Here is a 14,612-nt window from a genome sequence, read left to right on the forward strand (position 1 = left end):
CATGGTTGAAAGGCGTTTTTATTTTCAAATGAATTGACCATTTTCCATCCACATTAATTTGTCCAAAAGATGGAATTCAGGGAATTACCAAGTGCTGCCCATTTTAGCCTCCTTGGTGCATTCTATATACAAATCTATATACACACACAATAACTTCATGATGTCACATATTTGACAAAGTGATGCTGCCCGATCCTTTGGATTGGCAAACAAATAAGAAATAAAGGTTAGAACCTTTTTTGCGATAACAACATCTCACAAATCAATTCACATTATGACAAGTTTTTTTTTCCTCATAATTATTAGAAAATAAAAAAAGCATGAGCATGTAGGAAAGCCGTGAAAAACAAACCTGATTCCTGCAAAGTAGAAGCAAGATCTGCAGAAAAAGGAAAGGCCTGGAGGCGATGAAGCATAAAATACTATGTACAATAAAAAGCGCAATCTACTATGCAGGTTTCAAGGGTTCGTTCCTGAATGGGCAGATGTTGGCAGGCTCACTTTGCCACTGGAGTTGATTTGTGTTTGTCCTCTTGGTGCTCTACTCGTTACCAAGGAGTCAGAAACAAGAGCAAGGTAAAACAGAAGTCCCATAGGATGCTGTGTCATAAATACAGTATGTTGTGACCACTTAGTGATCGGACCGTGGAGTACTCTGATTGGCTGGCTGTCCGGTTTTCACAGTCCAATGTTGCAATTATAAATGGCACACTTGTGTCAGACCCCGGAGACCGCCTGGCTGTTATAATCGGTGGACTCCATTTTGAGGATGTAAGGGATGATGCTGTCGATCTGCACGTTGCCGATGAGCCCGGCGAAGAACAGCTCCTCTGTGACAGCTGCACTTATCAGCCGGAGGGCAGGGAGACGCAGCAACAACTTTGATAACCTGAGAGCAATGAGAAGGGAAATGAGACATACCATTTAAAACATGTGTACTGTAGCAAGTACATCTATGATATCATCACAAATCTGTCTTGCTTAATATAAAGCAATACATCAGACAGGCATTGCATCCCTTTTAGGGGAAAGAAACACGCTGTCACATATGGAGAAAAACGGGAAATGCAGAAAAGCGGTTGTGTAGCGGGTTAACCGAAGCTTTCACACTGAGATCTGAGGCACTTAAGATGAGTGAATATTCACTGTCGGTGTGGTAAATCACTAAATGATGTTGTGACAGTTACTACTGATGGATTAGTTAGCTTAGCTAGCTTGAGTGGGAGGCTGCTGCATATGGAGTCAGATCAGTCTCTTTATTAATGAATGCACACAGAAGGATTTACAAATGTATTTTGTGATATATATATATATATAAATGACTCTCTCCAAAAATATTTTTCAAAGCACACAAAATAGTTATCGTTGTATGTAAATGTAAACAAAATCCACATAAAAAAAACAAGGTTCACAGATAATTTTTCTGATGCACACGCAAATATGTCTTGTTTTAAATAAATGTATATTTTTTTACATTTATATACAGCGATTACTACTTTTGTGTGCATTGAAACATATTTTTGTGGAGAGTCTTTTATATATAAATCACAAATTACATTTGTGAATCCTTCTGTGTGCATTCATTAATATAGAGACTGATCTGACTCCATAGCTGCAGTACAGTCATACAGTACGGCCTAAAGATCAAGCAGTTGGCTATTAACAGGTTAATTATTTACAGATAACGCTAAGCCTAACGATACCTGGTGATTCAATCAAATATGTGGTTATAGATGTCTGGATAAGCAATATCAGGCCACTGTGTCAGGTCATTCATCCACTTGGGGAAGACTGAAAGGGCATGACGACGATCAACATTAATTTATTAATTTATCGCGATCGCTCAGATTAAGGCAAGGTCGCAAAATAATTATTAGAAATGTGTATAAGACAAATGTTTCTATAACAAGAAATAAATGCATACAAAATTGTCAAAATTACAATCCAAACACTTCTATTCGATCTTTGGTTTTCAATCCCAAAAAAGGATTGCGACCTTGACGTTGTTAAAGTACCGTATGTGCCGGTCTGGTGTATTCTGTATTAGTACATCATTATGTAGTACAGAGGTAAAGCCTACTGACCGATAGCAGTCTTCCGGGTAGGTTCTGGTTACGTAGTCCTGCAGCTCCATGTAGGCCTTCTCCTGAAACCGCTCTATCTGTGGGGTATTATCTATGCCTGGGTGATCTAGTACAGAAACAACACACAGTCAGACAGGAGTCAATGCACATTTGGCCCTAGGTTTATATACAACTTCTGCTGAGGATTTTCCTCTAAGGATTCTGCCCCAACAGGACGACAAGAAAAATTTAATTTTCATTTTGTAAAGTGGTCGGTTGTCTACGCACCAGGACTAAAGAGCACGATGGCTTTGAGGTAGGCATATTCATAAGAGTCTGGGGTCAGTTTGATCATGCTGTTACAGAACTCCTGCATCCTCCAGATGTGCTCCATTACTAGTTTGACTCGATCTGGGGACAGCTTATCTGTAGGAGATAAAAAAAAAAGAAGAGGAGTCAGGGATACATGGGGAAGAGCATCAGTATAGTTTTTCTTTTTGCAAATTCAAGACAGACTGAGCCACAAAATAAACATGACAAATCTCAAGGTAGGGCTGTCGCTGTGAACGAATTTCCCCTGCAGTGATAATGATTGGCTCAACAGCGCGATATGCAGTATTACTGCCATTTCTATTGCAAATTACTGGTTTTAGTGCTATATAAATAATTTTTATTGTTAGGCTATTATTAGGTAATGTATATTGTTGCTATTTAAATGACAAAGATGACAGTTTTAAAACTAATTAAATACATGTTTATTGTTAAATGCAGAACACAGAAGGGCAACGAGGCGCAGCGTTTTTTTGGTTGCGTCTGGTTGCTATGATGTGAAGTAGAAGTAAAAATGTCGGCACAAGGTAGAGTATTTGCTCTGGGTGAAGGGAAGGCTGAAGCACGTCGGGAGGGGGGACGGACCCGCCGGTCTATGTGAATTAATTTCTCCTACGTTATTGTTGTTTTTGTTCAGCAACATTTGTAAACTCTCGACGACCAGAAAAAAAACAACAAACGAGCAGCACTCAGCGCAGAATAGACGCTCAGCGCCTTGTCAAGCTGTGGTGTTTATAGTGTAAATATGCAGCGCTCTCGTTGCAAATAATTCAAAAAAGAAAAAAAACTTGAACATAGAGGTTGTGGCAGTTGGCTTGTCAATAGTATTACAGTATTGAGGTTATTGCGACAGCCCTATCTCGAGGTCTGCTTGGCATTAATTGTGTTAAACCTTGCAGACAATCCCAGCAGAGCCCTCCTACCTTCCTGTAAGCTGGTCTGCAGATGGTTGATAATGGCACCTAGGATGGTACCAACATTCATGACGTTGGAGCACTGTGCCAGACCCAGGGCAAACAGCTCATTCCAGCAAGCTTTCATTAAGTTAATGTCATTGTCTTGGCCACTGTAAAATAAAATAAGATTAATGTTACTACAGAGAACTGTGTGGCCGCATTAGAGAAAGCTCACTTAGCTGTCATTTTATAACTGACATGTAATGACACACTCCAATGCCACCATTTAAAAAGGTGTTATAAAACAATGAAAAAATCTTGTGACAAAGGCTTACCCAAGGGTTTGAAAGGCAGGGATGGAGCGCGCCCAGTGCATAGAGAGGAAAAGTAGCCGGGAAGCTGACTCACAGATGTAGTTGACATTGAGGTACTCTGGCACAGGCAAAGGCATCATAAGCTGTAGGAACAAATGGCAGAGTAAATGAGGAACACATGAATACAGCGCTTATGAGACAAAATATTTAAAAATGTGTAACTCAGTAAAACATATGTTCACATTTCTTCATGCTTCAACTGCTATATACAATACTGACTTAACTCAACTGTACAATAATTTATGCAATAATTCAACTGTGCAATACTCTGTCATTAATACTGCACATTTCAAGAAATATTCTTATTTATACCATTCTTGTTTTTATTTAACACACTTAAAAGATCCCATTTCTAAGCATTTTGTATATACTTATTTGCACTGTGGTTTCATGTTATATATATTGCATGTTGTACATATTTCTTATATTCTCATTTCTTATTTACTTATATTTCTCTACATATATCGTGTTATATATTGTAGCATTATGTAGATCATTTACATGTTACATAATCTATTTCTATCTTTTTACATTTCTTTATGTTTATATAAGAGCAACTGTAATGCCCCAATTTCCCCCCGCAGATCGCTAAAGTATTTCTGATTCTGATAAACAGGGGTTTTGGTCATCCTGAGTGTAGAGGTCAGTGGCCGTGGTTTTACCTTGAAAGGGATGTGGCTGTCGGAGAGTATCGGTCCCTCCAACTCCACAACAGGACCTGTCTGGTCCCCTGACATCAGCTGCATTGTGGCCTCCAAGGACTCTCCCGCTGAGCCGTCACCAGGGTGCAGCACTTTAGCCAGGGTGTCAAAAGCTCTAATTGTACGCAAAATATGAACACGAAAAGTTAACATTAAAAAGATCCACGCTTTGTGTTAGACGTCTAATTTATATATATAGCTTACACAGAAACACAAAATATAGGATTTAATTCAGAGTAGCACTGTAGTTCACCCTGTACATATAGTTCAATTTGATCGACTATGGGTGAATCTAATTAAGTCCTTAAGAGCGGAGTCAGAAACCACATGGCCCTCCAGGAAATTCTATTAAAGCTTTTATGATGAATGGAAAATAACAGCCCCTGGGTTTCTTTATAGCCCTCTAAAGCTCATGTCTATCTCTAGTATGTGTATCAACTTATTCAGACACAACTTCTGGTTAGTATCAAAGCCCCTTGATCCTTTATGACATCTCCCTCACCGAGTGATATCACTTGCAGTTTGCTCATCTCCTTGGAGGTCTGTCATCGAGCTGTCCCCGTTGCTAAGCGTTTCATCTCCCATCAGATCATTGCTGCAGTCACTTGCTTCCCTGGCCTTGTTGAGGTGGGCGAGGGACGTCACCACATTTGCCAGCGTGCCGAGGTCACCTTGAGAATGGTCATCCTGCTGAACAGGAAGCAGTCGTTATCAACCACGTATCATAAACACAAAAGTTTTTAAATTTTGTTTTGCACCACAAGCAATTATTCCTTTCTAAATTTTAAGTTAACAATCTGATGTATTTAAAACCCCAACAATCTCAGGGGCTTTAGTATGGATTGATTATAGACTGACTAGTTAGGACTAGGTTAAATGTACTGTCATTTGACTGCATCAGTGTTACCTTGTCAGGTGATGCTGGAATCAAGATGGTGTTTTCCATCTTGGAGAAGGGTTGTTGGATGTTGAGCAACATGCTTGACTCAAGCAAACTTGTAGACCTGAAGTGAAGAGATTTAATAATTCAAATTGCATTATGTAATATGGAATCATGCAATATGATTAAGTCATTACTCAAACTCTTATCAGTTTATTAGTTAGACGTGTACAATCTAAGTTAATTCAGTCCAATGCAACAAATCCCATATTTCTTGATCTTATACTGGTCAGATAAAGACAGTGTATCAGAGAGACGCTAAGTCAACTCTGTGGCATTTTTAATGCTGTAGTGATGATGTTGTATTGGACTACATTAGATTGAGAGGTGTTTCTAGTTTCCTTTCTCCATAAAGTATGGGAGGAAAAAAGTAAGAAAAAAGTGCTACAGGAATGAGTCATAAAAGCTGGAAATGAGTTTGCATTTTAGCACTTTCGGTTCCCTCGTCTGGAAGTCAATGGGTTTTTAGTTGGATGCCTGAAATAAGGTCTGTGGTTAACACAAGCTGAACAGATTTTTATGTTTTGTTCTACGACATAAAATACATCAACAAATATCCCACTTGTGAATTTTGAGCCTTTATGTGTGTTAAAAAAGGCAGTTGCTAACAAGTGACTACTAAAGGTCATCACGCCAACTCGTCTGACGTTACAGTCTCGTTGTTTATACTAGCGCTCATGTGACCGTGGTGTTGTTCGTTAATAGCCTCACGTTAGCTTTATATTTTTGAATCTGGCGATTGCATTCACACTTCAAAAATCAGAAAAGTGGTTTTCATTTGTGAAGATTATCTTGCTGAACAAAACATGCAAGTAATCCAAAACCCAACAGAAAAATCCCATTGGCAAAAATACGCCATCCCTGCACCACCATCCGCATTCGCAGAGTTACAGACGACCCTTTCCCAATGTAAGTCTGTGGGAAAAAGTCTTTTTGGGACCAATGGCATCACGTGATGGACACAGAAATTGTAGTACCGCCGTTTGGCGACTATGAAAATTTGCTTCAAAGCCGAGCGCTTTTCCTCGGGGCTTGTTCACCACTCTATATGATGCAGTCCAATAGAATACCATAGAGATATTAGAATTTAACAGAGATATTCTTCACACCAGGGCTATTTATTGTGTTGTATTAGACTGTACAGGTGTATCTAATAAACTGGTAAATTAGTGTATTGTATTTTGTGAAGTGGCTGTACCTAGCAGTTTCCTTGTCGGACATAAAAGTGGGTGTGGCCGCCAGAGGGCTACACAGGTTTTTACGGATGTAGATTTTCTCAGTGGAGGCTGCGCAGTTGACAGATTTTTCTCTGGTGGTCACTTCAACGGGCTTCCTCTCACATTGCACAGCTAAAGACAAAACAAAGACATAACAAAGACATCAGACCATATCTATGTAAATGACATATCCACAACTGTATGTATATAGAATATTACACTCTCTTACAATCCTGTTTCATGCCCAGAGATATGCAGCGCTGCAGTCGACAGTACTGGCAGCGGTTTCGGTGGAGCTTGTTGATGGCACACTCTCCGGAGCCCCTGCATGTGTACACAAGGTTCTTTCTAATGCTGCGTTTGAAGAAGCCCTTACAGCCCTCACAGCTGACAGCTCCGTAATGGCGCCCTGAGAGAGGAAAGAGAAAACAGGGTCAGATTAGTGAATGCTTGCTCATGTGTGTTACTGAAAAATAATAATGTTAAAGAAAATTAAACTTATTTACTACCAGAGGCCTTGTCCCCACAGACAACACAGTAATCGACAACCGGCTTCCCAATGGACTGGTCTGACCCTTCAGTCACAAACTGACAAACAACATGACAATGAAACCATTTAATACAGCAAACATTGCAATGCGTGTAGACTGACTAAACATGTTCATGCTTCAGTCATAAGACCTTTCAGTAACTTGTTTATGGCTGAAAGAAGCCGCTAATATCCTCCAGCAATACCTGAATCTGCTGCCCAGCCAGATCAGGAGAGGCAAACAGCAGCTGGTTAACCCCAGAGCCGTCTGGAGCGGCGAGGATGACCTTGTTGGGTGAGCCTTCCTGCTTGGCCAGGATCACCTTCCCACCAGAGGAATAGTCAGCATTTGCTAAGATATACTGCTGCTTTCCAGGGGAAGATGGCTCAAGTGCTGTGACGATCTGGATCTTCTGACCAGTCTGCTGATCAGTTACAATCTATTAGAAATAAAAAAGCAAAACATGAGTGAGTGCTGACTGTATGCAAAAAGAATTTGGGAGAAGTTAAGCTAATGATATAATAAACGAATAACATTTTTAAAAATAAAAAAGTGCTTGTCATTGGAGGACTACGGAGAAATTGTGCAAATACGAGACAGTGCCGGGTAAAACCACCAGCTATTCTTTGATCTTGGATCCAGTTTTGACAAAATTAAGCGCAGATTTTGTTTATTCACACACAATTTTAAAAAGAAAAGCATTCTCTAGAGGAGGACAGGCAGTCACATCACCTGTATTCTGTGTCCTAATGCCATGTTGCTGTCTGCCGACACAAGTTGAATCCTTTGAGTCTGTCCATCCATTCTGATACTGCACACACCTTCTTGTACCGTTCTTCACATCAGTGCCCCATGAGGCATGCACACCTGTCGAGAGAGCATATGTTTTCTTTTATTCAAGCAACCTTTGAGTCAGGTAAGGGAATTCCTTCAAGGTCTTCATCATTTTTCTGCTGCCATCAAATCCCATGTATAATACTTTCTGTCGTTTCTGACTTCTTTTTTCCTTAAAAAACAGGTCACAGTCACGTTTTTTAAAGGCAAAGTAATTTCCTAAAACAGCTGGGCGCTGTAGTTTTAGCAAACGTTCATTAGGTGTTCTAGTACTGGGGCTCTCAAACTTAGTAATAAAACATAAGTATTTACAGAAGCAGGACAGTGTATTTGAGATTGGCGCAAAATAAACTACAGAGCCTCATGTTCAAGGTACTGCCGAAACATGTCACCCAGTGCAACAGTGGGGCTCAGTTGTGTTTTTAATGGTTCTGGGCGACAGTGGAGGTCTATGATACGGAGTAATCAGCTCTATCAAGTAGTGTTGTCAAAAATATTGAAGCATCAATACATATCAATACTGAATATTTGAAACGGTTTCAATACTCATTTTCTGCACTATCGATACACGGGTACCAGCTGCACTTTATGCTCTCCAACAGTGAGTTGACACACACACACACACACACACACACACACACACCGCTATTTATGTTTTAATAAAAATCTAAATTTTGATGACCTCAATGTTGTTAATTTTTCCCCACGGTATTGAAAATGGTATCAAATGTTGATATTTTTCAAGGTATTGGATTGAAGTTAGAAATTACATTATCATGACAACACTACTACTGACAATACTCATTGATAAGATCTCAATGTATTGTTGGTTTTGGTCTTGCAGGGAAACTTTTTGACAATAAAAAAATATAGAATATTAACGGCCTTATCATTTAATAGATTCTGTTTGTAAAAACACCCCATAAAACATTTCATAAAACTTTTAACACGTGTAAATAGCATGCATTATATACTGATGCTGCTTGGACTCTAAATGATTTGGTACCCTGTATTATAGCTCAGTGATGTTATTAAGATGACAACTAAGAGCGGATAAGTCTTACAAACACCATTATCATGACAACACTACTACTGACAATACTCATTAATAAGATCTCAATATATTGTTGGTTTTGGTCTTGCAGGGAAACTTGTTGACAATAAGAAAAATACAGAATATAAAGAGTCTTATCATTTAATAGATGTTTGGGATCTGTTTGTAAAAACATTTCATAAAACCTTTTACACTGATGCTGCTGTATCATAGCTCAGTGATGTTATTAAGATGACAACTAAGAGCGGATAAGTCTTACAAACACCTAACTAACTCATATCCCTCCTGTTTACTAGTTTAACTAACGGTACCTCTCCCTTTAGCTAGGAGATATTTCTGGACCAAACTTGATTGGTGTTAAGAGCCAACTAAGTCTAAATTAGCTTGAAATGATCTATAATGAACCAATATGTAAAACATCTGATTTATTATATTGCGTGCCACTAACTAATATTAGTTTGTCGCCTATGCTAACCAATCTAGCTAACCTGGTCTTGCAGGGAAACTTCTTGACATAAGAAAAATAAAGAATATTAATCATATTATCATTTAATAGATGTTTGTAAAAACACCCCATAAAACATTTCATAAAACTTTTAACACGTGTAAATAGCATGCATTATATAGCTACTGATGCTGCTCGGACTAAATGACTTGGTACCCTGCATCACAGCTCAGTGCTGTTATTAAGATGACAACTAAGAGTCTTACAAACACTTAACTAATGTTACAACTACTCACATCCCTCCTGTTTACTAGTTTAACTAACGATACCTCTCCCTTTAGCTAGGAGATATTTATGGACAAAACTAGACGATGTTAAGAGCCTACTAAGTCTAAATCAGCTTGAAGTTATCAATAATGAACCAATATGTAAAACATCTGATTTATAATAACTAATATTAGTGCGTGGCCTAGATGCTAACCAGTCTAGCTAACCGGCGCTAACTGTACTATAGGATGGCCTTGATATGAAAATCCGGCTTTAATATCACTGTAAAGTGACAACGAATGAGCTGGTAAAGCTGCAGTAGTAAAACACAAACAAGCTCCTGACAGCCAGCTATTTAAAAATCGATACGGAAGATAAAGGTATTTCTTTTCCTGTGGGTGAAAGGTCAACATTGAAGGGTTAAAGCACGCCAGGGTTCAAGGCCCATCATGATGAAGAAGAGTAACAACAGCGGAGCTTCTGCTTCACACAAACTGAAGCTAAACTCACCTTTAACATGATACTGGACTTCCACATTAACCGGCAATTTAACAAGACTCGTGATTGTCAAACACTACGACACGCTGCTGTCACACTCAGACTTTAAATTAACGATGTGGCTGCTTAGTTACGGAGGAGGCTAGTTAGCATAGCAACGCTAGCTTAGCAACGCTAGCATAGCAACGCTAGCATAGCAGCTAACATTGAGCTAACTAGCATGTGCGTTAACTATATATTGCTGAATAGTTAGCTACATATTAACATATAAAGTTAGTTACAGAATCAGCTGTGCAGTCGCATAACAACACCAACATTAGTGCATACTTGCCTGGTTTAATGTTTTAACCGCTGAGCTCCGGGAGGACAGTGCTAACAGGCTAGGCTAGCTGTGTTAGCTGGTTAATGGATGCTCTGCTGCTGTAGCAGCTCTCTGAACACTCCCTCTCTTCCTGTGTGTGTTACACTGGTGTCTGCTTCTTCAGCCTCTCATGAGTTAGAGTTAGTAGATATCTCTTACCTGCCGAGGAGCTGCTGGGTTCAGATAATGTATAAGTCTTCAATTAATTAATATTTTAACTGTTTATTGCTAGTTGTTGGGAGGGTCAGAGTTCGTGACCTTTTCTCCATCAATAAACGTGGTTTACGCGCATGCGCAGTAAGATAGTTCATAGCCTGCACCAGTGAGTGTGTGTGTGTATATATCTGGGGTTGTGTGTGTATATCTGGGGTTGTGTGTATATATCTGGGGTTGTGTGTGTGTGTCAACCTGTCAAAATGTATTTATTTTTTAACTTTTTTTTGGTCACAGGAGTAATACTATATCTGTGGCAGTCAGTTAGATCACTTCAAGGAGAGGAAAACATGCACATTCTCAAACCTGTTTGTGGTGCTAGGAGTAGACCCCCTCCTATATTTACTTTTCCAAAATACTCCTGCACACACTTTTCTCTGCTTTATTAGTCAACGTTTCGGTCAACAAGGACCTTCATCAGGACATCACAGTCAGTTAGATGGCATCAGGTATAATTATTGTGTCATTTTATGAACAGTTCTGCATGTCACAGTGAGAACAAACACACGTTATGCTCAAGTAGAAGTACTCATACCACAATATTTTACTTAGGATCAGGGTCTGAAATTCACCTTTTTCCTCACCTGCTACTGTGGCAGGTCACTGAACATTTCTACTGGCCACTCATTTTTTTTTGTCTGCCACTTCTGAAATCTAGGTAAACACTGAGTCAGAGGTACCAGACTGTAGAATTATGGAATATATCATGTAACCTTAATGCATGACTATATTTAATAACACTTCATTTTACAGGTCCGCAAATTTCATGGTAATTAGGTGATAATTAGCAAGTTACCTATTTGAAATTTCTTTGGAATTACTGCCAAATTACCCAAATATTACCTCAAGATTTATCAAAAATTACTTTATTATAAACATGATTTTAAAATTATTTACTCAAATAGTATATAATTGTTAAAATAGGGCCCTTAGGCGCTGCTCTTCATCGGAGGTGGAAAACCAAAACTAATAGAAGACACTTCTGATCAGCACAAATCTCACTGTGTGACTTATTGACTACACAAATGTAACCTGGTAGCTGATGTCATGATTCAGGGAGCTTTTAGAGAAATTTCAAAGAAGTTATTTGCTAATTATTATCTATTTCCAGTGTGTGTGTGTCTGGGGTTGTGTGTGTGTCAACCTGTCAAAATGTATTTTTTTAAAAACTTTTTTTTTTGGTCACAGGAGTAATGGCATATCTGTGGCAGTATGGAAGTTTTTATTGGACTTTATTAGTTGTAACCCACAGAAGACAATTCACAAATATGTACCATGATCTGCAAATATTTCACTTCCCACAAACGTATTTTTGTATTTGTGTTGTGTAAGGTCACATCCACAGAAATACAGGGCGATTTGCAAATACACATAACTTACTCTGTAAATTCGTATTTTAAGGTTTACATGTAAAGTGATAAACACGCATTTGTGCATCTATTTCTACACGTGGAATGTTATTTCCACATTTGCAGATCGCTTCCTGTTCATTTGGCAGTCTGTTAGATCACATCAGGTATAATTATTGAGTCATTTTATTAACAGTTCTGCATGTCACAGTCAGAACAAACACACGTTATGCTCAAGTAGAAGTACTCGTACCACAATATGTTACTTAGGAGTAATTAAAACGTACTCAGAATAATATTTTTTTTTACAGAGGAATGGCTAGATCATTGGATGTAATATTATGAATACAGATGTCTGAGAAGACTTCATCGTAAAATCAATAATATAGTGAATCAGCCTATTGCTCTTCACTGGCTACGCAAGGCTCTACAGTTGTAAAATTGCTGGTATTTCTGCAATAGAAACCATATTTTTGTACTCAAAATGCTATTCAGTTACAGTAGGCTACAATGAGTATTTTAAATATATTAAAAAATATATATTTTAATCAATTGACAGTCCTAATATTTATGTAATTTATTTCCCTGTTTGCTGACTATTGCTTTTCCACCATATTAATGTGCAGCCAAATTGATGACCATGACAAAAAGCAAAGTAAAACAAATTTATTACAGTGACAGAATTTAAATAATAAAAGTGAGATTCATGGAAATTTGATTACATTTCATTTACAATGCTCTATATTTACAGAAGTTGTGTGTGTGCGTGCGTGCGTGCGTGCGTGCGTGCGTGCGTGCGTGCGTGCGTGCGTGCGTGCACAATTACAATACACATTATGGTAGTTATGTCCAAATAGTGAATAATCCCCTGATAAACAATTAACACTCTAGGTTAGACTCAGAGTTACAGAAAGACTTAATAATGTAAGGTGAACGTTTATTAACATCTGTGCTACGGAGATCCAAGCAGGTTCCTAAGAAAATAATTAAAATGTTGTGACAATAAACAAAGTGTAAAATAGCCACAGATGATTGTGGCATATGATTTTAAATTTGTAGCCAAAATTGCATAAATCCCGGTGAAAAAAATTAATGTTAATATACAAAACTAACATGGCTAAGTAAAAGGTAGTATGTCTGATAAAAGCAATAAAATAATATATTTGCATTTTATTTCAGACAGTGCAACTAATACGGTGTCTCCAGATGCTGTTTTGCAGGATTCAAAGAGCACTGAGGTAAAACAGTATGTTGACCAGCTACACACATTGTCAACCGATATTAAAGCACCGTGGCTTCTTTGAATGAGTCGATCCATCTGTGTAAAAAAACAAAACAAAAGAAAAAGTATTATTATCATTGCTGTCACCATATGCAACAATAAGTGTCACTCTTCTTTATACTGTACCTCTGTGCTGTTTGGAGGTCGTCAGCTTTAAAATTGTGGTACAGTGTCTTTTTGTGGTAAAGCTTGAACTGTAACTTCTGTGATGAATCAACTTTCAACATAAATCCTAAGAGGGGCTGACTCTCTAGGGCTGCAACATCCTGCAGGAAGACACAATAAAAGACGGTGTTAGATGGACATGAAATCAATACCCTTTGGTTATATTAAGGGCTGTCAATCGATTAATATATTTAATCACGATTAATCGCATGATTGTCCATAATTAATATTGATTAATCACACATTTTATCTGTTCAAAATGTACCTTAAAGGGAGATTTGTCAAGTATTTAATACTCCTCTCAACATGGGAGTATGCTTGCTTTATGCAAATGTATGTATTTATTATTGGAAATCAATTAACAACACAAAACAATGACAAATATAATCCAGAAACCCTCACAGTTACTGCATTCAGCATAAAACATATGCTCAAATCATAACATGGCAAACTGCAGCCCAACAGGCAACAACAGCTGTCAGTGTGTCAGTGTGCTGACTTGACTATGACTTGCCCCAAAACTGCATGTGATTATCATAAAGTGGGCATGTCTGTAAAGGGGAGATTGTGGGTACCCATAGAACCCATTTTCATTCACATATCTTGAGGTCAGCGGTCAAGGGACCCCTTTGAAAATGGCCATGCCAGCATTTCCTCGCCAAAATTTAGCGCACGTTTGGAGCGTTATTTAACCTCCTACTATGACATGGTAGGTGCCGATGGATTCCTTAGGTTTTCTAGTTTCATATAGTGCCAGTATTTTCACTCGCTTTAAATCTGAGCCTGCTACAAACTCTGACAGATTGATAGCGTTAACATGTTATTATCGCGTTAACTTTGACAGCCCTAGTTATATTATAACATGACACTGACACAGGCAGGAGATCTTACCTCGCTTGCAGCGTACGTGTATAGGACCTTGTTTTTGATAACGAACCATAGCCTCTTCCCCTGCTTCTTATTGCCCTTTGACCTCTGCAGGTACCCACTCATGGAGGAGTTGTCTGTGCTTGCTGTCACCTGAAACAAACAAAACCCATCTGATGAGCCATCAGGTCATTATCACTACAACAGTGCGTCTTGATCATGACAA

The 14,612-nt window shown here is 38.5% G+C and overlaps 2 protein-coding genes and 1 long non-coding RNA gene across 8 annotated transcripts in view; 1 reads left to right on the forward strand and 2 right to left on the reverse strand.

The window, feature by feature from the left end:
* Window positions 1–10,887, reverse strand: nr2c1 (nuclear receptor subfamily 2, group C, member 1). Of its 6 annotated transcripts, none has more exons than XM_037766933.1 (14): window positions 10,670–10,887; window positions 7,784–7,918; window positions 7,257–7,490; window positions 7,028–7,109; window positions 6,751–6,930; window positions 6,503–6,653; window positions 5,272–5,368; window positions 4,867–5,051; window positions 4,326–4,479; window positions 3,625–3,746; window positions 3,317–3,459; window positions 2,352–2,489; window positions 2,085–2,190; window positions 1–889 (listed from the first exon to the last, which is right to left on the reverse strand). In XM_037766933.1, exons 2-14 carry the CDS (start codon window positions 7,853–7,855, stop codon window positions 718–720), a joined length of 1,836 nt encoding a protein of 611 aa, XP_037622861.1. In that variant the 5' UTR covers window positions 7,856–7,918; window positions 10,670–10,887; the 3' UTR covers window positions 1–717. The 6 variants fall into 6 exon arrangements, with proteins under 6 accessions (XP_037622861.1, XP_037622855.1, XP_037622862.1 ...); XM_037766927.1 differs by having other exon boundaries at window positions 4,867–5,054; window positions 10,670–10,886; XM_037766934.1 differs by having other exon boundaries at window positions 7,031–7,109; window positions 10,670–10,885.
* Window positions 1,071–14,612, forward strand: part of LOC119486645 — a 14,525-nt gene continuing 983 nt past the window's right edge. Inside the window, exons 1-2 of the long non-coding RNA XR_005206570.1 lie at window positions 1,071–1,083; window positions 11,657–11,750. This is a non-coding gene — a long non-coding RNA (uncharacterized LOC119486645). The remainder of the gene's footprint in view (window positions 1,084–11,656; window positions 11,751–14,612) is intronic.
* LOC119486641 (FYVE, RhoGEF and PH domain-containing protein 6-like) overlaps window positions 12,724–14,612 on the reverse strand; it is a 20,927-nt gene continuing 19,038 nt past the window's right edge. The window contains exons 19-21 of the mRNA XM_037766923.1: window positions 14,411–14,539; window positions 13,481–13,620; window positions 12,724–13,390 (exon numbers count right to left, since the gene is read on the reverse strand). Of these exons, the coding sequence (XP_037622851.1) occupies window positions 13,354–13,390; window positions 13,481–13,620; window positions 14,411–14,539 (306 nt within the window). The 3' untranslated portion in view covers window positions 12,724–13,353. The remainder of the gene's footprint in view (window positions 13,391–13,480; window positions 13,621–14,410; window positions 14,540–14,612) is intronic.

Source organism: Sebastes umbrosus, chromosome 4, assembly GCF_015220745.1.
Source record: "Sebastes umbrosus isolate fSebUmb1 chromosome 4, fSebUmb1.pri, whole genome shotgun sequence".
Lineage (NCBI taxonomy): Eukaryota > Metazoa > Chordata > Actinopteri > Perciformes > Sebastidae > Sebastes > Sebastes umbrosus.

What these genes read in the sequence shown, in the direction of transcription:
- nr2c1 (XM_037766927.1), bottom strand. Translation starts at nt 7,855, where the DNA reads ATGGATGGACAGACTCAAAGGATTCAACTTGTGTCGGCAGACAGCAAC. An exon ending in TGGCTGGGCAGCAGATTCAG is followed by an intron (nt 7,110 to 7,256) that starts GTATTGCTGGAG and finishes GTTGTTTGTCAG; the next exon opens with TTTGTGACTGAAGGGTCAGA. An exon ending in CCTGCCTTTCAAACCCTTGG is followed by an intron (nt 3,460 to 3,624) that starts GTAAGCCTTTGT and finishes TTTATTTTACAG; the next exon opens with TGGCCAAGACAATGACATTA.